The 22700-nt window shown below is 38.9% G+C and overlaps 2 protein-coding genes across 2 annotated transcripts; one reads left to right on the top strand and one right to left on the bottom strand.

The window, feature by feature from the left end:
* The first annotated feature begins 18912 nt into the window (after window positions 1–18912).
* On the top strand, window positions 18913–19590 carry LOC107640700 (uncharacterized). Its single transcript, XM_016344205.1, has one exon. The coding sequence runs from the start codon at window positions 18913–18915 to the stop codon at window positions 19588–19590; it is 678 nt and encodes a 225-aa protein (XP_016199691.1).
* Window positions 19591–21770: 2180 nt separating this feature from the next.
* Window positions 21771–22485, bottom strand: LOC107640701 (F-box protein At2g35280-like). The gene is made up of 2 exons (XM_016344206.1): window positions 22013–22485; window positions 21771–21969 (listed from the first exon to the last, which is right to left on the bottom strand). Exons 1-2 carry the CDS (start codon window positions 22483–22485, stop codon window positions 21771–21773), a joined length of 672 nt encoding a protein of 223 aa, XP_016199692.1.
* Between the last annotated feature and the right edge of the window lie 215 nt (window positions 22486–22700).

The following is a 22700-nucleotide window of genomic DNA, read 5'->3' as shown; positions in this document are numbered from 1 at the left end:
CAGCTATTTCACTCAAGGCATGAAGCCTCAGGATAAAACTACACTAGATGGTGATAGTAATGGTTCTCTGAAGAAGTACAAGACCGCAAATGAAGTATGGCAACTGATCAGCGACTTAGCTGAGTCCACCAGGAATCACAGGCACAGGAATAACCATTCAAAAGCTGTTGCAGAAGTTTCCTCTAGCACTGAGACTTCTGCTCTTACATAGAGTATATGTGAAATGACCAAGCTACTGAAGCAATTACAGTTGAATCAACAACAACAAACTCAGCCTTCTCCACCACAACAAAGCCAACAATTAGTTCCCCAAAGAGTATGTGGCATATGTGCTGATTATAGTCATTATACTGATGAATGCCCGCAGCTCCAACAAGAAGACAATACTGTGATAGCAACTCATAACTTCTATGACCGCCCGAATCAAGGATACAATCAACAAGGCAGCAACAACAACCAAGGTGGGAACTATAACCAAGGATGGCAGGACAACTCCAACAAAGGTTGGAGGGATAATTCTAACCATGGCTGGAGGGACAACTATAACAGAGGAGGCAGAGACAACAGTGGAAACCAGAGGTGGAATAACAACAACAGACAGTAGAATCAGAACCAACCTTACAGAGCTCATCCTCACTTAAGACAATCCCAAGGACCCCAGCTAAACCAGCAACAAGTACCACAGATCACTTATCCCACTTCCTCATCAAATGACGAGATGCTTCGTTCTCTTGCACAAGGACAACAAGACATGTAGACTATACTGAACTCTACTTTAAATGGTCTGAATGCTACTTTACAAGCTCTCGCCACCCGGATAGATTCATTACCTACTTCCACTAACCAACCTTTAAGCTCTAGTGGAATTCCTTCTCAACCCTTCCCTAACCCCAAGGGTGGCATCAATACCATCACTTTGAGGTCTGGAACCACACTGCCAGAGAGGAATCAGAAGGAGCCAAGCCCAATAGAACATGCCCTAATTGAAGACTCAGTGGAAGTAGAAGATGCTGAAATGGAAGATGCTGAAGAGGAAGATGAAGTACAAGACAAGGTTGAAGGAGAAATAGCTCAGAAAAAGGATGAAGCACCAAAGGATGCAAGTGGCGCCATCCCTATCCCATTCCCATACCTTGCAAGGAAGTCCAGAAAGCAGATGGAACTTGGTCCCAAAATTGTAGAAATTTTCAAAAAGGTTGAGGTAACTGTTCCCCTTTTTTATGTTATTCAGCAAGTACCTAAATATGCAAAGTTTCTGAAAGATTTATGCATTCATAAAGAGAAAATTAATGAATTAGAAACTATTCTTTTAGGTAGTTCTATATCTGCTTTAATGGGAGGTATACCCAAAAAATATAGTGATCCAGGTCCAAGCATGGTTAACTGTACCATTGAAGGTGTGATATTTTCTGATTGCATGTTTGACTTAGGAGCATGTGTTAGTATAATGACATTGTCTATATATGATACTCTAAGGCTCCCTCCCTTAAAAAGGCCGGCAGCTCGTTCTGTGTTAGCAGATAAAAGCATTATTACAGTAGTTGGAATTACTAAAGATGTATTAGTGAGCATTAAGGGGCTCACATTTTCCATTGACTTCTATATCCTGGAAATGCGCCCTAATAACTCAGGAAGACCATCATCAATCCTACTTGGAAGACCATTCCTGAAAACCTTGAAGTTCAAGCTGGATGCATTATTAGGAACTTACTCCTTTGAGATAGATGGCACAACAGTGAGTTTCAGTTTAAATGAAGCTATGAAGCACCACTGGAAGATCATTCTATCTTCCAGTGCGACATCATTGATGAAACTATAGCTGAAGTTCACCAAGAAGAATTAGAAGAGAAGCACATGGAGCAAGGTCCAAGTGTGGGGATACCCTCTGAACATAATGAAGACAACTTAACATTACCATTAGCCCCGAATGATCCAGAACCTAGCCATGAGCAGCAATTGGAATTGAAGCCCCTTCCTCCACACCTCAAGTATGCTTACCTTGAGGATAATCAGAAGTTTCCAATTATCATTGCAAGGGAACTCACTTCTCAACAAGAGGAACAACATCTTAGTGTACTAAGAAGGCACAAGAAAGCAATTGGATGGAGCTTGGCGGATATAGTAGGCATCACCCCTCAAGTTTGTGAGCATAGAATATATCTAGAAGAGGAATCAAAACCCGTCCGTCAACCCCAAAGAAGATTGAATCCTACCATCTTAGAAGTTGTCAAGAAAGAAGTGACCAGGCTACTTGAAGTTGATATCATTTACCCTATCTCAGATAGTAAATGGGTCAGTCCAATACAAGTGGTGCCCAAAAAGACTGGAGTCACAACAATAAAGAATGAGCATGGAGAACTTCTAACAACTAGAGTGCAGAATTCATGGAGGGTTTGCATTGACTATAGGCATCTCAACCAAGCTACTCGCAAAGATCATTACCACTTGCCATTTATTGATCAGATGGTCGATCGCTTGTCAGGTAAATCCCATTATTGCTTTTTAGATGGTTATACAGGCTATTTTCAAATTCGTATAGCACCTAAAGATCAGGAGAAGACCACTTTTACATGTCCCTTTGGATCATATGCATTCAAAAGGATGCCTTTTGGCTTATGTAATGCACCGACTACTTTCCAAAGATGCATGATGAGTATCTTTTCAGATCTTATTGAGAACTGTATGGAAGTATTTATGGATGATTTTAGCGTATATGGTGATTCATTTGACCTCTGCTTGGATAGTTTAGCTAGAGTATTAGATAGGTGTGTTAGTTCAAACCTTGTATTGAATTTCAAAAAATGTCACTTTATGGTAAAACAAGGGATTGTTCTAGGACATGTTGTCTCTAAAACTGGTATTTCAGTAGATCCAGCAAAGGTAGATGTCATTTCTAGTTTACCTTAAGGAGATTCATTAAGGACTTCAGTAAGGTAGCATTACCTTTATCCAGACTATTACAGAAATATATTGAGTTCGAATTCAGTGAGGACTGGATGAAAGCGTTTTATAAGCTGAAGATCGCCCTAACTCAAGCTCCGATTGTATGAGGACCAAACTGGAGCCAGCAATTTGAAATTATGTGTGATGCCTCCAACCATGTAGTAGGAGTGGCACTGGCTCAGCGCAAAGGTAAGGATCCCTTCGTAATTGCTTATGCATCTAAGACCTTAGATGCTGCTCAGTCTAATTACACTACTACTGAAAAAGAGCTTCTAGTTATTGTTTTTGCTCTGGATAAATTCTGAGCCTATTTACTTGGTACTAAGGTAGTAGTGTACTCGGACCATGCAGCTCTAAAATATTTATTAGCTAAAAAAGAGTCTAAACCAAAATTGATACGTTGGATACTGTTGCTGCAAGAATTTGATTTAGAAATTAAGGACAGGAGTGGTAACCAGAATTTAGTGGCAGACCACTTGAGTCACCTTGAACACATTAAAGATGACTCCACTCCTATCAATGATACTTTCCCATTTGATAGTTTGCAAGCAGTATCTGAAGTAGTTCCTTAATATGCACCTATAGCTAATTATCTAGTTAGCCATACTTTCCCTCCTAATTTCACTAAACATCAAAGGGACAAGCTGAAAAGCGAGTCTAAATATTATATATGGGATGACCCATATCTATGGAGGTGTGGTGCTGACCAGGTAATTAGAAGATGTGTGCCCCAATCAGAATTCCAGTCCATTTTAGAGTCCTGCCACTCTTCTGACAGTGGAGGACATTTTGGCCCTCAAAGAACAGCTAGAAAAATCTTAGACTGTGGATTCTAGTGGCCTATTCTTTTTAAAGATGCTGCTGAATTTTGTAAATCTTGTTCCCCATGCCAAAGGTTTGGTAATATATCCAAGAGGGATGAGATGCCTCAACTGATTATGCTTTTCTGTGAAATTTTGTATGTTTGGGGCATTGACTTCATGGATCCATTTCCAAACTCTAATGGTTACCTTTATATACTATTAGCTGTAGATTATGTTTCTAAATGGGTGGAAGCAATTCCTACCCGTACTGATGATGCTAACACTGTTGTTTCCTTTGTTAGAAACCATATTATCTGTCACTTTGGATCACCACAAGCAATCGTGAGCGATCAAGGCACTCACTTTTGAAACAGGAGACTGGCAGGATTACTGAAAAAGCATGGGATTGTTCATAAAGTAGCAACAACTTATCATCCCCAGACCAATGGACAAGCAGAAGTGTCTAACAGAGAAATCAAATGCATTTTGGAGAAGATAGTAAAGCCTCATAGGAAAGACTGGAGTGCCAGGCTACAAGATGCACTCTGGACATATAGAACAGCGTACAAGACACCCATTGGGATGAGCCCCTTCCACTTAGTATATGGAAAGGCTTGCCACCATCCAGTAGAGGTGGAACACAAGGCTTTCTGGGCTGTAAGGGAATGCAATATGAATTTTGAAGAATCTGGTGCTGAAAGAAAATTGCAACTAGCAGAGTTAGAGAATCTTCGCCTAGAAGCATATGACAATTCCAGGCGATACAAGGAGAAGATGAAGGCTATCCATGACAAGCACATAAAAAGGAGAGAATTCATACCAGGGGAGTTAGTTGTTCTTTATAACTCCAGACTGAGGCTTATGCAAGGTAAATTGAGATCAAGATGGGAAGGTCCCTATAGAGTAGAAAAGGCAGAGCCATACAGAGTTTTTCACCTGCGTCATCCTTCAAGCTCTAAATTCATCAAGGTCAATGGACATCGCCTAAAGCTTTATCATGGAGAGAAGATCAAGGATCACAAAGAACTAGAAGTCTTCCTCTTGGAAGACCCACCAAGAGAAGCAGAATGAGCCTGAAGAACGTCCAACTTAAGGACGTAAAAGCAAAGTTCTAGGTAGGAGACAATTCTCCATGGTATGATCATTCCGTTTCAGTCTTAGTTTTATTTTACTTTATTCTATTTTTATTTTTGTTAATGACTCTTCTCATAATCTCTGCATATAGCTGCATATACCCTGCATTTGAATTTGCATACTGTATATAAAAAAAATGTACGCGACGCGTAAGCGTCGCTGATGCGTCCGTGATAAACCACTATTTCATGGTTTATCTTGTGCTCAATTGAGTGGTTTTTACCAATTCTTTACCCACTTATTCATACTATTTGCATGGTTTTATATTTCCTTCCTGATTATGTGTTTTGATTGAAAACATGCTTCTTTGATCTTATATTTGCTTATTATTAATCCTCTCTTATTACCATTAGATGCCTTGATATGTGTGTTAAGTGATTTCAGAGATTACAGGGCAGGAATGGCTCAGAGGATGGAAAGGAAGCATGCAAAAGTGGAAGGAATACAAGAAGATGAAGAAATTGCTAAGCTGTCCATCCTGACCTCTCTGCACTCAAACGGCTATAACTTTAGCTACAGAGGTCCAAACGATGCAGTTCCAGTTGCGTTGGAAAGCTAACGTCCGGGGCTTTGATTTGATATATAATATGTTATAGTTTCCTTGACGCTAGGTGACGTGACCGCGTGATCCATGCGGCCGCGTCGCAATGACGGAAATCCAGCGTGGCAAAATTCGAACCCAGCGAATTCTGGACTGTTTTTGACCCAGTTTGCGGCCCAGAAAACACAAATTAGAGGCTATAAAGTGGGGGATTGCATCCATTCATAAGAAGGCTCTCATAATTCATAATTTTAGGAGTAGATGTAGTTTTTAGAGAGAGAGGTTCTCTCCTCTCTCTTACGATTAGGATTTAGGATTTCTCTTAGTTTTAGGAGTGACTCTCAATCCCAGGTTCTTTATTTTTATTTATTTTCCTAATTTAATTTATGAACTCTTTATGTTTAGATTGATCTTCCATTATTAATGCAATTCGAGGTAATTTCAGATTTAATTCTACTTTGCTTTATTTATAAGTACTCTCAATTTAACTTACATATTTTCTTCCTTTTGGCTTTGGTTAAATAATTGGTAACTCTTGAGTTATCAAACTCATTGTTGATTGAGAATTGGAATTCTTCAAGAATTAATTCATCCACTTAACTTACCTTCAAAGTTAGAGGTTAATAAGGTGGGGGAAGAATCCAATTCTCATCACAATTGATAAGGATAACTAGGATAGGACCTCCAGTTCTCCATACCTTGCCAAGAGATTTTATTATTGTTAATTTATTTTACTTGTCATTTAAATATACCTGTGCACATTGCCCAAACTCCAAATTTCTCAAACCCCCAAATTTACAATCTCCATAACCAATAATAAGAACATACCTCCCTGCAATTCCTTGAGAAGACGACCCGAGGTTTGAATACTCGGTTATCAATTTCAAAGGGGTTTGTTACTTGTGACAACCAAAACGTTTGTACGAAGGGATTTTTGTTGGTTTAGAGACTATATCTACAACGCGACTATTTTTATGACATTCTTTACTGGCAAAAATCCTAACATCAAAATGGCGCCGTTGCCGGGGAATTGCAAACGTGTGCCTTATTATTGGTTATTGTAAATATTTTATTTTTTCTTGTTTATTTTTGTTTTTTTTTTGCTTTTTCATAAATTAAGAGGTTATTTGTTTTTATTTAGTTATTAAAAAAAAAATTTCAAAAATTTGTTCTTAGTGTTCATCTTGATCTTCAAGTTGTTCTTCACGTTCATCTTGACCTTCAAGCTGTTCTTAGTTGTTTTCTTCGGTTTGATCTAAAAATTTGAAATTTGGTGTCATATTATTGTTTTTCTCTTTCCTCATTAAATTTAAAAATATTTTTAATTAATTTTTTCAAAAAAAAAATTTCAGATTTTTATTTTTTATCTTATCTTATCTTATTTCAAAAATCAAATTTCAAAATTTTCAAAATTTAAATTTAAAAATTTTCAAATTTCAAATTTCAAATTTCAAAAATTCAAATTTCAAATTTCAAAATTTAATTTTTAAATTCAAAATTTAAATAACCTTTTAATTTAAATTTATTTTTATTTTTATTTTTAATTTTTATTTACTACTATGAACTCTCACCCCTTTGGCTATGAGTCTGGTTACAATTATGTTGCAGGAAGAAGAAATTACAATGAGAACAGGCATCAAGGTTGGAATAATCAAAGATGGGAGGAGCCACAAGGATTTAATCAACCCTCATGGCAACAACCACCTCCAATGGACTAACAACAACCACCACCATATGCCTATGAACCTTCTCCTCAACACAACTTTGAACTACCACACTCACAAGCCCCTTTCCACCATTCACCTCCATATGACCCTAACCCTCAACCACCATACCAACCACCTTATGAGCCATATGAACCATATATAGAACCACCCCAATTCCAACCCAATTACTCACAAGAACTACCACTTCAATATTCACCATCTCCATATCCATCAATCCAAGAGCACTATGATCCTATTTATGAAAGCCGAATGTATCAAGAGGCAAAGGATCGTCTCAAGGAAACAATGGATCGATTTCAGGCAACCACTCAACAACTGGGGCAAGTATTAATTCAATGGGCTTCTAGACACTTAAATACACAAGGATCAGCCACAGCCCCATTTGGACAGTCTAGTGAAGAGCATAGCATGAAGGAGATACTAGAAACCCCAGTGGACAAGGCAGAGAATGAATTCGTACTAGAACAAGTAGAAGAAGCTGTCATTGTTCAAGAAGAAGAAGAAGTGGTTGAAGACTTAGGAGATGCAGAACCTCCATGGGAAAGTCCAGTCATATAGCCTACTTCCGAGACGGTTGAAATTGATGCTGAGGAGGGTGTACAACCTCCAAAGCATATCATAGTTGAAGACTTGGAAGAGGTTGATCAAGAGACGGAAATTCAAGAAGAAGAAGCACAACCTCCCATGCCCTTGGAAAGTAATGAAGAGGAGATTGAATTGAAAGAGAGCTACCAAGAGGAAGAGGTTGAAATTGAAGAAGCTTGCAAAGAAGTGGTAATTATCAGAGAAGAGCACAAGGGAGTGGAGCTTGCAATTTCATTAAAAATACCTCCCCCTAAGTTGCCATCATCCTTCACAACATTCAAGTGGGTAAAATTCATATCCCATAGTTTTCTAATCCCACTTGAATATGGGCTACTGGAGACGGATGGTCAACTTAGATCTCTTTGTGGCATTAAGAGTAAGAGGAAAATGGCTAGTGGTAAGAATTGTCCTGCAAGGTTCATCATGGTTGGAAGCTTTAAGTTTAAACGCAAAGGTTGGTATAAAGCTCAACTGAATGGGTCTAGGAAGCTGTTTGGTCGCTGCAGTGAGAATTCAGATCACCTTTCACCCGGCTGGAAAAGTGCAGATCGAGACAAGAACGGGTGTAAAAGTAAAGTTTGGGATCCTAGAATCTGTTCTGACATTTGTCACCCCGGGAGCCTAAGAATCTGTTTGAAGCTTCTTAAGGGCTTTACATGCTTAGTATGGGACCCCAGAGGCTACTGGAAATACAAACATTGGTGGGGATTCCTGGATCAGTACAAGCACAAGCCACCATAGCAGGAATATCATCAAATGTCCAACTTAAGGACTATAACTAAAAGTGCTAGGTGGGAGACAACCCACCATGGTATGATCGTTCCCTTTTCATTACTTAGTTTTATTTATTTTTGAATTTTATTTTATTTTGTTATATTGAACCTGGAGTTTTGCATCACATTCATATTAACACTGCATTCTGCATTTTTCAGATTAAAAAAAAAAAAAAAGCGAGCACGCGACGCGACCGCATCAGCAACGCGTCCGCGTCGCAAGGAGATAAGAGAAAATAAAAACGAACAGAGAGTCACGCTGGAGCAAGGCTGGAGGCGTGCCAGTGTCACAATTCGTCCCACGCGACCGCATCGCTGACGCGTCCGCGTCGCAGGGGAATACTGGCCTCCCACGCGATCGTGTGCCCCACGCGGCCGCGTGACCTGGATTTCGACGTCAAAGGGTGCATGGCTGAAAGTTGAGCTGGAGTTGGGCTGGAATCGTGCTGAAAACCCAAGCCTCACTACGCGAACGCGTGCCCCACGCATCCGCGTCATATCCCATGATGGCCACTCACGCGATCGCGTCACTCAGGATTTTGGCAATACTAAGTTTTGAACAGAGAGTTGTGCGACCGCGAGGCTGTACTCGCGCCACTAGCACAAATCAAGTCACGCGATCGCGTGCCCCACGCGTCCGCGTCGCCTAACCTTATTGCGCACCACGCGACCGCGTCGCCAGCGTCGCACAACCTATCCAGATTAGTGCCAATTTTCTTATCTTTTCTTCTCCGAATCCTTATTCTCTTATCTTTTCTTATTTCTTTCTTCTTCCTATCTTATTTTCTCTCACTCCCATTCTATTTTATTTAATTTATTTGCATACTTTCATTCATTGCATATTTTTATTTTTTTAAATTTATTAATTTTGGTGTTCAAAAGTTCTTATTCAACTGTTACATCTTTTCTTGATTTACTTTGGTGCTTAATAACTTGTTTTACACTGTGGGATGATATTAATTATCTTCCAATGCCAATCTTTTATAATACTTGCACTTCATTTGCATTGCCACGAACTTACATTGTCTTTCATTACCCACTCTCTCCTCCCATTGTTACAAATTTTTGCACTCTTGATCTGCCATGTACTTCTATTGTTTTCTCACTTGCATGTTGTAGCTACCATGTAATTGAGACCCTTATTATCTGGCATTAACACCCACATTTTATTTATTTATTTATTTTCTATCTTTTTTGGGTTACTTTTTCTTTTCCCTCTTCTTTCAGGATGGCCACCACAAAGGGAGAGGAAAAGCTTCTTAATGGGAGAGACAAACAAGTTTCTACGCACATTCCTTGATAAGAAGAGCATAAGTTGAAGCAACCCATCCACTTGCACATCTTCGCATGCACCGAGGATGGTGCAATCTTTAAGTGTGGGGAGGTCGATACCGATCTCCATGGGTTAGTACTTTCCTGTCTCAAACACCAATATTTTATTTTCTCTGTTAATTGTTGCATTTGCATATTTAATTGCATGTTTATTTGATTTTTGCATTTAGTTACTGCTTGGTTAAAATAATAAGTTTCTTCTTAAGATCCTATTTTTTGAAAATTTTCACTAATTTAAAACCAAAATTTTTTGTGTTAAACTTGTTTGAAGTTGTATTTGGAACATGGTTTTTGAGCCAAAGAACACACAACCTGTGAGACTTTGAACTTATTTACATGGTTACATTATTTAACCATAAATATTTTATTCCTGTGTGTTCCCTTCTCTATGATTGTAATCTATATTTTGTTCCAACCTATATGTCCATTATTTAGTGTATTTACATGTTTGCATATGATTGAGGCCATTATTTGATTTTAGCTCACTTATCCCAAATAAGCTTACCCTTTAAATCACCCTTGTCAGCCACTTTGAGCCTTTTTACCCCCTCTTGTTCTGTATTTTACCACATCACTAGCCTTAAAGCAGAAAAATAATTAAATATCCCAATTGAATCTTTGGTTAGCTTAAGATAGTGTGTTAATTAAGTATGGGGAAAGTGTGGGAACATGGGTTAATAAAGGAAATGTATAATGTTTCTAATTTATTTGAATATCAGGAATTTGGGAACCTACTCATGAAAAACCAAAATAGAAAAATAATAGAAAATCCATGTCCATTTATAAGTTATGTTTGTTTCTCTAAATAAAAAAAATATAAAAAAAAAAAGAGAAAAAAAAAGAGAAAAAAGAGAAAAATCCAAAAATACTCAATAAATAAGTAAATAAGGAGACAAAATTACCCTAATATTAAGTTTAATAAAAGATCAATGCACATGTGATAAAAATTAAAGAAAAATTTGGTACATGAGTATGGAAATTATACAAAAGTGAGAATTATGGGTAGCTAGGCATGAATTTAAAAGTATATAGAGTATATGTATATTAGGTGAGAGCTTAGGTTAATTGAAGATTCATATTATAGCTCACTTGGCCATACATATATCCTTACCTTTACCTCAGCCCCATTACAACCTTGAAAAGACCTCATGATGTTTGCATTGGTACATTAAATATTTTTTGATTGGTTAGATGAAGAAAAAAGTTTAGAAAGCATGATTAGAGAAGAGTAGAGTGAATTACCCTATACACTTGAGAGTTAGAGTGATATACACTACCAGTAAGGGTTCAGTGCTAAATTCTATGTTCCCTGCTTTCATGAGCTATCTTCTTACAAGTTTTCTTGTGCCCTATTTTGTATAATTTGAATTAGTGAAATCTAATTTATATTTGTCTTGGAGAATTTATTTATTTTTAACCAAGTAGGTAGAAACATTTTGCATGTAGTTGCATTCATAGGTTGCATTTCATACCATTCCTCTTCATCTTTATAGCTTCTCTTGAGCTTAGCATGAGGACATGCTAGTGTTTAAGTGTGGGGAGGTTGATAAACCACTATTTCATGGTTTATCTTGTGCTCAATTGAGTGGTTTTTACCAACTCTTTACCCACTTATTCATACTATTTGCATGGTTTTATATTTCCTTCCTGATTATGTGTTTTGATTGAAAACATGGTTCTTTGATCTTATATTTGCTTATTATTAATCCTCTCTTATTACCATTAGATGCCTTGATATGTGTGTTAAGTGATTTCAGAGATTACAGGGCAGGAATGGCTCAGAGGATGGAAAGGAAGCATGCAAAAGTGGAAGGAATACAAGAAGATGAAGAAATTGCTAAGCTGTCCAGCCTGACCTCTCTGCACTCAAACAGCTATAACTTTAGCTACAGAGGTCCAAACGATGCGGTTCCAGTTGTGTTGGAAAGCTAACGTCCGGAGCTTCGATTTGATATATAATATGTTATAGTTTCCCTGATGCTAGGCGACGCGACCGCGTGATCCATGCGGCCGCATTGCAATGACGGAAATCCAGCATGGCAAAATTCGAACCCAGCGAATTCTGGACTGTTTTTGACCCAGTTTGCGGCCCAGAAAACACAGATTAGAGGCTATAAAGTGGGGGATTGCATCCATTCATAAGAAGGCTCTCATAATTCACAATTTTAGGAGTAGATATAGTTTTTAGAGAGAGAGGTTCTCTCCTCTCTCTTAGGATTAGGATTTAGGATTTCTCTTAGTTTTAGGAGTGACTCTCAATCCCAGGTTCTTTATTTTTATTTATTTTCCTAATTTAATTTATAAACTCTTTATATTTAGAGTGATCTTCCATTATTAATGCAATTCGAGGTAATTTCAGATTTAATTCTGCTTTGCTTTATTTATAAGTACTCTCAATTTAACTTACATATTTTCTTCCTTTTGGCTTTGGTTAAATAATTGGTAACTCTTGAGTTATCAAACCCATTGTTGATTGAGAATTGGAATTCTTCAAGAATTAATTCATCCACTTAACTTATCTTCATAGTTAGAGGTTAATAAGGTGGGGGAAGAATCCAATTCTCATCACAATTGATAAGGATAACTAGGATAGGACCTCCAGTTCTCCATACCTTGCCAAGAGATTTTATTATTGTTAATTTATTTTACTTGTCATTTAAATATACCTGTGCACATTGCCCAAACTCCAAATTTCTCAAACCCCCAAATTTACAATCTCCATAACCAATAATAAGAACATACCTCCCTGCAATTCCTTGAGAAGACGACACGAGGTTTGAATACTCGGTTATCAATTTCAAAGGGGTTTGTTACTTGTGACAACCAAAACGTTTGTACGAAGGGATTTTTGTTGGTTTAGAGACTATATCTACAACGCGACTGTTTTTATGACATTCTTTACTGGCAAAAATCCTAACGTCAGTCCGCGTCATAGGTGCATTCGAAACATGGAAGAAAAGAAGCAGAGAGTCACGCAAAAGCATGGCTCGAGGCGTGCCTATGGCACAAGCATGCCCACGCAAACGCGTCAATGACGCGTCTGCGTCATTTTGAAAAATAGCCTCCCACGCGTGCGCGTCACCCACGCGAACGCGTGGCCCTGCGAAATCGACGTAAAGAGGTGTATGGCAGAGAGTTATGATGGAGTGGGGCTGGAATGATGCTAGAAGCACAAGCCCTATCACGCGAAAACGTGCCCCACGCGTCCGCGTCGTTTTAAAAAATATGGCCATTCACGCGTGCGCGTCACCCACGCGCACGCGTCACCTAGATTTTTGGCAAAATGCATTTAAAATAAAGAGTTGTGCGTACGCGAGACTGCACTCGCGCCAATAGCACAAATCAGGTCATGCGATCGTGTGACCCACGCGTCCGCGTCACCTGAACTTTTCACTCACCGCGCGATCGCGTGCTTTACGCGTCCGCGTCACATGTGACGCACAGCTTATCCAGATAAACGCCAACTATCATATCTTTTCTTCCCTAAATCAAAATGTTTTCTTTTCCCTTCTTATTTCTTTATTCTCTCTTCTTCCTTCTTTATTCTTTCTCACTTTTTACTTTCTCCTCCCTTATTTTTTCACATCCATTATCAAGGTTCTTTTCTTTCTTTCCTTAGTTTTTACTTTTCCTTTATTATTTTTATGTTTTCTTTTTCTTTTTCTTACTTTCATTATCTATATTTTCCTTTTCCTTCTTTTCTTTTTATTCCTTTAATTGGTGTTAGAAATTTAATTGGGTGATTATTTTCTTTTACATTTTGCTTATGAGTTATTTTGGAATTGTTTGACAATTAATATTACTTCTTAAAGGGTTGCTTGCATGTTCACTTTAATACTGTCAATAACATATTCACCATGCATGCTATGTGTTTGTGAAAAAGCCCGTATAGCATTCCACATTATTTTATATTATTCTATTCTACTACTCTAATGCCTGTTTTTCACAAAATCCCTTTTTATATTTTATTGATTAAATATAATTGTTAATACAAACAGATTGTTAGTTTGAAAGAGTTGATAATCTAACTTGGACATTTAATGCTTGATCTATGCTACTCATGCCTTTGTCGGCATGGCAATAAACATGTAGTCATGACCATGTGTTAACGACATCCCTCTTTACCATGTATTGATTATCACCTATACTATCCACTACCTTGCTCGAACCCTTAGCTTTACATATTACTTTCTTTTTCACTTTTCAGGATGGCCACCAAGAAAGGTAAAGAGAAAGCTACTCCCAAACTACCAGCAAGGAAAGGACCAAAAAGAGCACTAGTGGCAGAACCTTTTTCAACCGCAGTAAAGCCCTCAACAAAGCGAATCAAGAGGATCATCAAGGTCGATAAAAAAGAGAAAGCTTTTCCAGCAAAGGACACTGCGCGGTTCACTAATCGCTACTGTGAGTAGATGTTCCCTATCCTGGCTGAGAGGAATTATAATAATGAATACCTTCTCATCCTCCCGACCAACATTGTTGAATTTATTGAGCCATGAATTGAACGAAGACATTGGGGATTCCTACGGAGACAGCCAAGGCAGGTTAATCTTTCATGGGTAGTTGAATTCTACTCCAATTTTCACATGCCAACCATGCAGTCTGTCTATGTCCTTCAGAAGCAATTCCCCATAACAGAAGAGGCCATTCAACGAGCTTTAGATCTTCCCCCTGCACCAGAAGGATTGGACGCATTCCAAGAAGCCTCATTCAAACGCCAGACATACCAAAGTGACTGGGACGCCGTTCTCAGAGTAATAGCACAACTTGGCAGTAGATGGACCTATGGATACCATCGATCTCGACCTAAGAGCATATTGGCTTCAGCACTCACCTTGGAGGCTCGAGTTTGGGCACAGATTATGTCCCATTATGTCTTTCCGAGCACTCACGAGCCCTCCTTCACTACAGACATGGCTGTTCTACTCTGGTGTATCCTTACAGATCAGCACCTCAATTTACCAAGACACATTCGGCATGCTATAGGACACGTACAGATTGCGGGCAACCTACCTTTTCCTGCCTTGGTTTCAGATCTAGTCTCAGCAACCGGAGTATCCTACAGAGCTGGGGACACTAAGGCCATTATTCCACGAGATGATCAGATAGTCCCTAACGGGAAGTATGTCAGACCTCCAGCAATCACTACTAGCCAGCCTGCAGATAAGGCTGAAGATATTCCTAATCCTTCCACATCACAAGCACCTTCAACAAACCAACTACTCCATCAGATACTTGAGAGATTAGACCGGCTTGAACGGAAAGGAAAGCAAAGGGAGCGATGTAACAAGCACAGATTTACATACCTCAAGGAGCTACTTGTTAGTAACCACCCACCTGAAGAAAACCCAGACACCCCGAACTCCACTTCATTTACCAGCACAAGGAGCCATGACGGTCCCGATTGTGGAGATGCTGCTACCAGCCCCATTTGTTCCTGACTGATGGCACCGAGGACGGTGCCAAGCTTTAAGTGTGGGGAGGTCAGTCAGTACCTGACTTCCGGAGGTAATTTCTCTTTCTTAACACCAATAAAATAGGATATTTAATTATTTTTCTTTTATTAGGATAGGATAAATAGCATCATAATAAGAATTTGTACATGCATGTTCTATTTGGTTATAAAATAATAAAGTTTCTTTTTAAGACTCCATTTTTGAGAAATTTCACTAATTTAAATCAAAACTTTTGTGTTAAACTTGTTTGGAATTGTATTTGGAACGTAGTTAAAAGCTAGAACACACAACCTGTGAGGCTTGAGCCTAATGACATGGTTACAATATTTAACCATAAAATTTTATTCTTGTGTGTTTGCTTCTCTATGATTGTGATCTATATTTTGTTCCATCCTATATGTCCAATATTTAATGTGTTATATGCATGCATATGATTGAGGCCATTATTTTATTAACTCACTTACCCCAAATAGCCTACCCTTCCATTTACCTTTGTTAGTCATTTTGAGCCTTTTAATCCCATTTGTTCTATATTTTACCACATTACTAGCCTTAAGCAGAAAAACAAGAAATACCCCAAATTGAATCTTTGGTTAGCTTAAGATAGAAATTGTGTGTCAATTAAGTATGGGGAAATTATGGGAACATGGGTTAATAAGAGAATGTGTCATGATAAAATATTGGGAATTTGGGTACCTACTCATGTGAAACTAGAAAAATTAAAAATCCATGTGCATTGGCAATGTTATGTTTATTTTTATGCTTCTTATATATATATATATATATATATATATATATATTCAAGTAATTAAGTGATTAAATAAATGAATAAGGGGACAAAATTACCCCAATGTTAAGCTTAATAAAAAATCAATGCATATGTGATACAAGTTAAGAGAAAAGTTGATGCATGAGTATGTAAAACAAAAGTGGGAGAATTTTGGGTAGTTAAGGATGATCTAAGAAGAAAATAGAGTATGTATGTTAGGTGATAACTTAGGATAATCAAGGATTCAATTTATAGCTCACTTAGCCATATATATATCCTCACCTTTACCTTAGCCCCATTACAACTTTAAAAAGACCTCATGATGTTTGTATTGGTACATTAAATACTTGTTGATTGGTTAGATGAAGAACAAATTTTAGAAAGCATGATTAGAGAAGAGTAGAGTGATTACCCTATACACTAGAGTGACTAGAATGCATATACACCATCAGTAAGGGTTCAATGCTTAATTCTATATTCCCTGCTTTCATAAGCTATCTTCCTACGAATTTACTTACTTTTATTGTATAATTTGAGTTAGTGGAATTTGATTTATTTTTGTCTTGAAAGAACTTATTTATTTTTAACCAAGTAGACAAAATCATTTAAGCATATAGTTGCATTCATATACATAGGTTGCATTGCATTGCATGAGTCTTACTTTTCCCTACTCATTTGTTTTATCTCCTTAAGCTAAGCATGATGACATGCTAATGTTTAAGTGTGGGGAGGTTGATAAACCACTATTTCATGGTTTATCTTGTGTTTAATTGAGTGGTTTCATCAAGTCATCACCCACTTATTCATACTAATTGCATGATTTTATATTTTCCTTCCTAGTGTTGTTTTATGATTGGAAACTTGCTTCCTATAGATCTTTAATTTATGTATTTTAATTCTCCTTTATACTATTCGATGCCGTGATCCGTGTATCAAAATTGCTGAATGACGCGAACACGCGGACGACGCGTACGCGTGACCTGTGCGATCTGCAAAATTAACAAAAAAAGCTGGGGGCGATTTCGGGCTGCATTTTGACCCAGTTTTCAGCCCAGAAACACAGAATAAAGCCAGGGAACACGTAGAGACTCAAGAGATACCTTTTTACACAACACAATTTTAGATACATTCACACATTAGGATAGTTTTAGGTTTTTAGATCTAAATTTAGAGAGGAATTACTCTCCCTCTAGTTTCTCTTGACATTCATAGTTTATTGCTTTTGCTTTTGGATATTGAAGAGTCATTACCTCCGTTGAAGATACTATTATAGTATGTTTCCCTACTTACTCTTTTATTTATTCCATATTCTTAATTCTTGTTCAAAGTAGTAATTGGATTATTTTCATGGATTGTTAATGCAAAGGATTACTTTTACTTTTAATTTAATTTAATTTATCATGTCTTCTTCTATTATTTTTGTGAGCGTTATATTCATGCCAATGGAGTAGACTACATACTTGACATGGGGGATGATTAAAAGGAGACACTTGAGTTGGAAGGCTTAAGTGATGGTTAAATTGGAAGTTATTGGCTAGTTTTGTATTTACTAACGCTAGACCTTCCCAAGGGAGAGGACTAGGATTTGTGAATAAGTGTTAGCTCAATCACTTGATTTTCCTTTATTTAGTAATGGTTAACTAAGTGAAAACAACAACCTTTTTAATACTACATTTAAGAGATCCCAACAAGGATAGAACTTCCAATTAATCATGCCCCCAGTAAAGTCTTTTTATCTAGAATATTAATAATCATTCTTAGTTTTTATTACTTTAATTTACAAATATTTAATTACTCGTTATCCAAACTTAAACTCTCTTGGAAATTCCTAATTAATAAAATAGCACCCTTCCTTTCAACTCGTTGGGAGATGACCTGGGATTCATACTCCCAATATTTTTATTGTAAATTTTTGTGACACCCTTTTTAAATTGGTGAGGCGGATTTTAGCTGGTTAAGAGCTATACTTGCAACGCTGTTCTCTTATTAAAAATCTCTTAATTGGCCTAACTTTTGCCACGCACCAATGCCATCTAAGCGTTTCACGGGTTATCCATAATACATACTGACGGTTATTGCCTATTCATCTTATCAACATTCAGGATGAACTCTGAGATCTGGGTCATTGGGTGGCTCAACATGGGGGACAACTTCAACCCGATCATGGACGGGATTGTAAGTACGCTCAAATAAAAAAATTAGATTATGGTTATTATATTATACGGGCACATTAAACCCGAGTGTAGACCATTTTACAGTTACGGGAGAATGAGATCAGGGAAACAACTGCGGTGAACCTGACCAGCACACCATTCAACAAACTCAAAGAGTGTGTGTTGAGCAAGGTAGAGTCATGGAGGATGAAATCAAAGAAGAACACCTAAGTCAATCACCTGGTACTGCATAGGATGCATGGTTCAACCAGCTCCAAGTTATTATTAGGTTGCTTTTTTTTTGTTTTTTATTTGGGTACACTGCGAGCATGTGTAGCGATCCAAGTTTGTCTTACTCACAAATTATGACTTTGTGTGTTTACGGCATTTCCCTTTATGTTTCGTGTTTCGTGCATGGACGTCTGTTGCGATTTCCATCAGGACAGATTTCCATTAGATGCCTTCAATTAATAAGGTTATTTACCTTTGCAGTGCAAGTGCATAGATGCTTTTTTGTTTGAAAAAAATGAAAATGGATTTCGCCAAGGATAAGATGCGATAGTTTAGGTCGAGAGAACTAGATTTGAAAGGGCGCAGTTAAACCATAAATATGCTTGCACGCATATTTTCTACACCACTGGATAACACCGTCATAAGCATATACACTGCCAGGCCCTCGTCCAACGGAAAGTTACAATGGAGCGTTTGTCTGCTGCCGTCGAACTACCCCGCGACGTTTGGTTAGCCATAGACATTAAAGTCGCATCAAACTCTATTGAGGACCTGTGCAGGTTCCGTATGACGTGTTGCGCTGCGCGCGATGCAGGCGAAGAGGATACTATGCTCAGGATGGTTTCCATACCACCCCCGCATGAGATGAACTGGTGGTGGAGACGCGACCCGATAGGGCAAAGATTTTTTGAGAGGTGCTTTGAGATTGGTCAGCCAGAGCTTCTGTTTCGGGAGGTGCTGCAGGAGCTCTACATACAACATAACCACGCCATCGGATGGGAAATGCTGCAGAATGCAGTAAGCAATGGCTTGGACGCTGCCAAGTACGTACTTTCAATGGAGTCGCTCATCCAAAGGGACGACAATGAGGCAAAAGAAAATGGTTTGGAACTATTTCAGGCGCTCGAAGCGGGTGGTTTACTCACCGCATGTTACTCGAGTTGCTTTGCGGTTCTCACAATTTCTTGGCCGGATGAAGTCCAAATGCCAGAAAAGGGAGAAGAACATACGGTTTGTGACTACCGTCGAATGGCGGCAGAGCGGGGCTATGTCCACGGTGTCGGAGGCGCCGACCATATTCCGTGCATCCACTGTCGCGCTGACTACGAGGTGGAACGATACGTAGACATACTTAGAGTTTAGGGTTGTCAGGCATATTGTGGTTGACGGATCAACACTGGGTTTAGGATTGAGATATAATTAAATATTATATTGCTTATCGTATAATGAATGCTATGTTTTTTATATATCCATGATGTAAATATTCAACAGTGATTTATATTATCTAGCCGATTACTCATTTATAAATCCCAACAAATAACAGGCAAACCATGTCTTGGTTAAACCGATACTTATATATATTAATCGGATACCGCAACACAAAAAGAGCAAAAGAAAAAAAAAACTAGAAAACATCAAACGAAGGTGGTGTAGTGTGAGTCCGATGCACTAAGGGGGAAGGGACTTCTTAGCGTGATGCAGGCAGAGCGGGCACCTGGAAAATTTGTTTCGGGCTGCTGTGTCAGACCTTTTCCTTGGTGGGTGTTATTTTGCGGGGATGGAAGCGATGCACATTGTCGAATCCCATGGCCATTCGTCCACCCAGTACACAGTGTCAATGGTGCTGATGCTAACTGACGATGCCAAGGCAAAGAACAAGGGCTTGGAACATTTCGTGGGCTTGAGGCGGTCGGTGCCCTAACAATCTACAAATTGGTGTTCCGCGGCATTATCCAAGGGTCGTGGACACACCTGCATCGCGTGCCAGTACTAAACGGAGAGAATCTAGTGTGTGTTTCACATGCATGTCCAAGCCGTGGAAACATGGGTGCTATTTACCAGCATCAACGCTATGGAAGAGGGTGGCACGTAAACGACGGTGACGGAGGTGCTGCTCATCTTCCATGCGTGCATTGTTAGGCAGACTATGAGTTGATCTTGTTTGTCTACCTCTTTGACTGATAGGATAGGATTAGGTTCACCTTATTTTTTTGGTTATCTAATATATGTATTATGTAAGGATTATGCTATTATGTAACTCGTGTTGCTATCATTTTATGGCAATTAGTAGATAATTTCATGCACCGCTATTTATGTGTTTTGTCATTTCGTATGAAAAATTTTATTTATAAAAAAAATTGTTCCCCGTTAATGACCTCCCCTTCGGTGACTCCCCATTGCCTCTGCAAGTAATCATTTTTGTATAAACTCACCGTCAGCCCCATCTATCACGTTATTAATAGCAGTACACAACCCTTCAGCCCTTTCTGTCTATTCTAACGTCATATCGACTCTCTTCAGTAGCAGAAAAGTTCAGATCGAATCTCACCTTGGAAGAAAGATTATTTGGCCTAAGCTCTTGCCAAGATTTGTATTTATTACTACTTCTGCGCAATCCATGGTACTCAATACAACATACGTTTCCCCATATCTTTTATTCGTTTACCCATAAAACCACTAGGGGCATTATTATCTTAATTTTTCAAAGAATAACAGACGTACATTATTTATTTAAAACTAAAATTTTGACTAAAAAGTTTAAACAAAGTAATCAAAATAAAGAAATACGAAACAACTTTATATCAATGCACAAGTAATAAGTAAGTTCGTCATAACCATTCGTCAGTTCTTATAATCTGTACCTTCTCTAACCTCTCTTCCAGGAGAAAAATCCTTGCTTGAAGGGCCTTCATCGTTGAGCAGAGCTCCCTGTCTTCATCTGAGAAAATGTCGCATGAATCCCTTAACGACCACGTCGTTAGTCCCGACGACCTCGCAAAACTTCTGACCGCAGATCTGATCGACACCCTCCGTTGGAGGGAGAGGTTTTTGAGCGATAGACTTCAAACGACAGAAGTAGAACTAAGGTAGGCGAGGCTGGAGAGTATTACCGCCAAGGTTAGGGCGAGGGCAATGGAGCATCAACTGGAGGAAGGTTGCCGATTGCAAGAGAAGTTGCGCACGGAGCTGGAACAGCATCAAATGACTATTTACCAACTGGATGACAAAGCAAACAAATTGAAGGAAGAAATTGCCGATCTTCGTCAAAGGGAACAGCAAGAGATGGCACCGTGGCGTGAAGTGGAAGGCAGGCTCGAGGTTGTGGAGATCAACCAAGGGTTATTGGTCCGCCAATTGTATGGTCAAGCTCCGCCAACGGCACACGGCTCTAACGATTAGGAGCCCGCCGGGTAGAACGAAGATGATGTTGGGGGTATATGACCTACGGCTTCTATTTTTCAAATCTTTATTTGCTTTGTTTCTTTAACGGTCCTTTTGATTTTCTGTAATCCCTACGTAAAACTTAATTTTCTTAATTATATCTAAAATCTAATCATCTCCAAGAAAACCCTGACCTCATAATCCGCCAGGTAGTATACACACGAGACACGGGACACATCATTCACACCAGGAATGGTGCCGCGGGTAGTGCAAGTTGTGGACCGACAAGCCACGGCATGTCCCGGATCCGATGGTCTCTCATCAACCCATCGCTCCCAGAAAATGTCCGTGAAGAACTCCCTGCACCATTTGACCTTTGCAAGAAGTACGAATAAACTCTAACATTTCAACATCCATTTGTAGTTCTTCTTCGTCTTCGTGATCACACAGTAGCAACATTGCAAACAGGTAACCTGCGTCGATGCTGCCCTCCGTCGAGGCCCTAAAAAGCAGTTCCATCCCAATGCCACGGCGGGCAATCCAGAAATACTCCGCCAACCCCTGCCAGAGTATAGCATCCACATTTTCTGCTTCAATGCAGCGATCGAGGAACCTCCTTTCCGGTCGATCAAGGTAAAATAAAAAGGACACTAACGGTATATACCACATCATCGCATGTTGGTACACAGCTTCTGAACTCGCTGCATCCAAACACACCTTGCAAGTCGCCTGCATGTTGAACAGATCATGAATCGAATTCGATGCAACCTTAGTGGCAATCCTCACCCATATATCGCGAGGAAGAAGATTCAGCGGGCATTCATGCTCGACGGGCATGTTCCCTTCCTTTCTGATTGTCTTGGAAGATCCAGCCATTTGCAAGGGCTCGGCAGGGGCTGGAAGGGGATTGCTGGGGATTATCAGAAATTATTAAGAGGAGAAACGACCGCCAATTAAGAGTCGGAATGTAAGCTTTTATATATTATTAATATCATTTAAACTTATCGGTTATCGCGATAATACCAATTTTCAAAACGTGTATATCCTCAACTATAACATTTATCTTCTATCCTATAAAAGTTAATTTATAT

The sequence above is a fragment of the Arachis ipaensis genome, chromosome B5 (genome assembly GCF_059453495.1).
Source record: "Arachis ipaensis isolate K30076 ecotype BB chromosome B5, ASM5945349v1, whole genome shotgun sequence".
Classification (NCBI taxonomy): Eukaryota; Viridiplantae; Streptophyta; class Magnoliopsida; order Fabales; family Fabaceae; genus Arachis; species Arachis ipaensis.
This window is presented reverse-complemented; position numbering and strand designations above follow the sequence as displayed.

Coding starts and splice junctions, on each gene's coding strand:
- LOC107640700 (XM_016344205.1), top strand. CDS start 18,913: ATGGAGCGTTTGTCTGCTGCCGTCGAACTACCCCGCGACGTTTGGTTA.
- LOC107640701 (XM_016344206.1), bottom strand. CDS start 22,485: ATGGCTGGATCTTCCAAGACAATCAGAAAGGAAGGGAACATGCCCGTC. Junction 21,970..22,012: donor CTACAAATGGATGTTGAAAT/GTTAGAGTTTAT, acceptor CAAATGGTGCAG/GGAGTTCTTCACGGACATTT.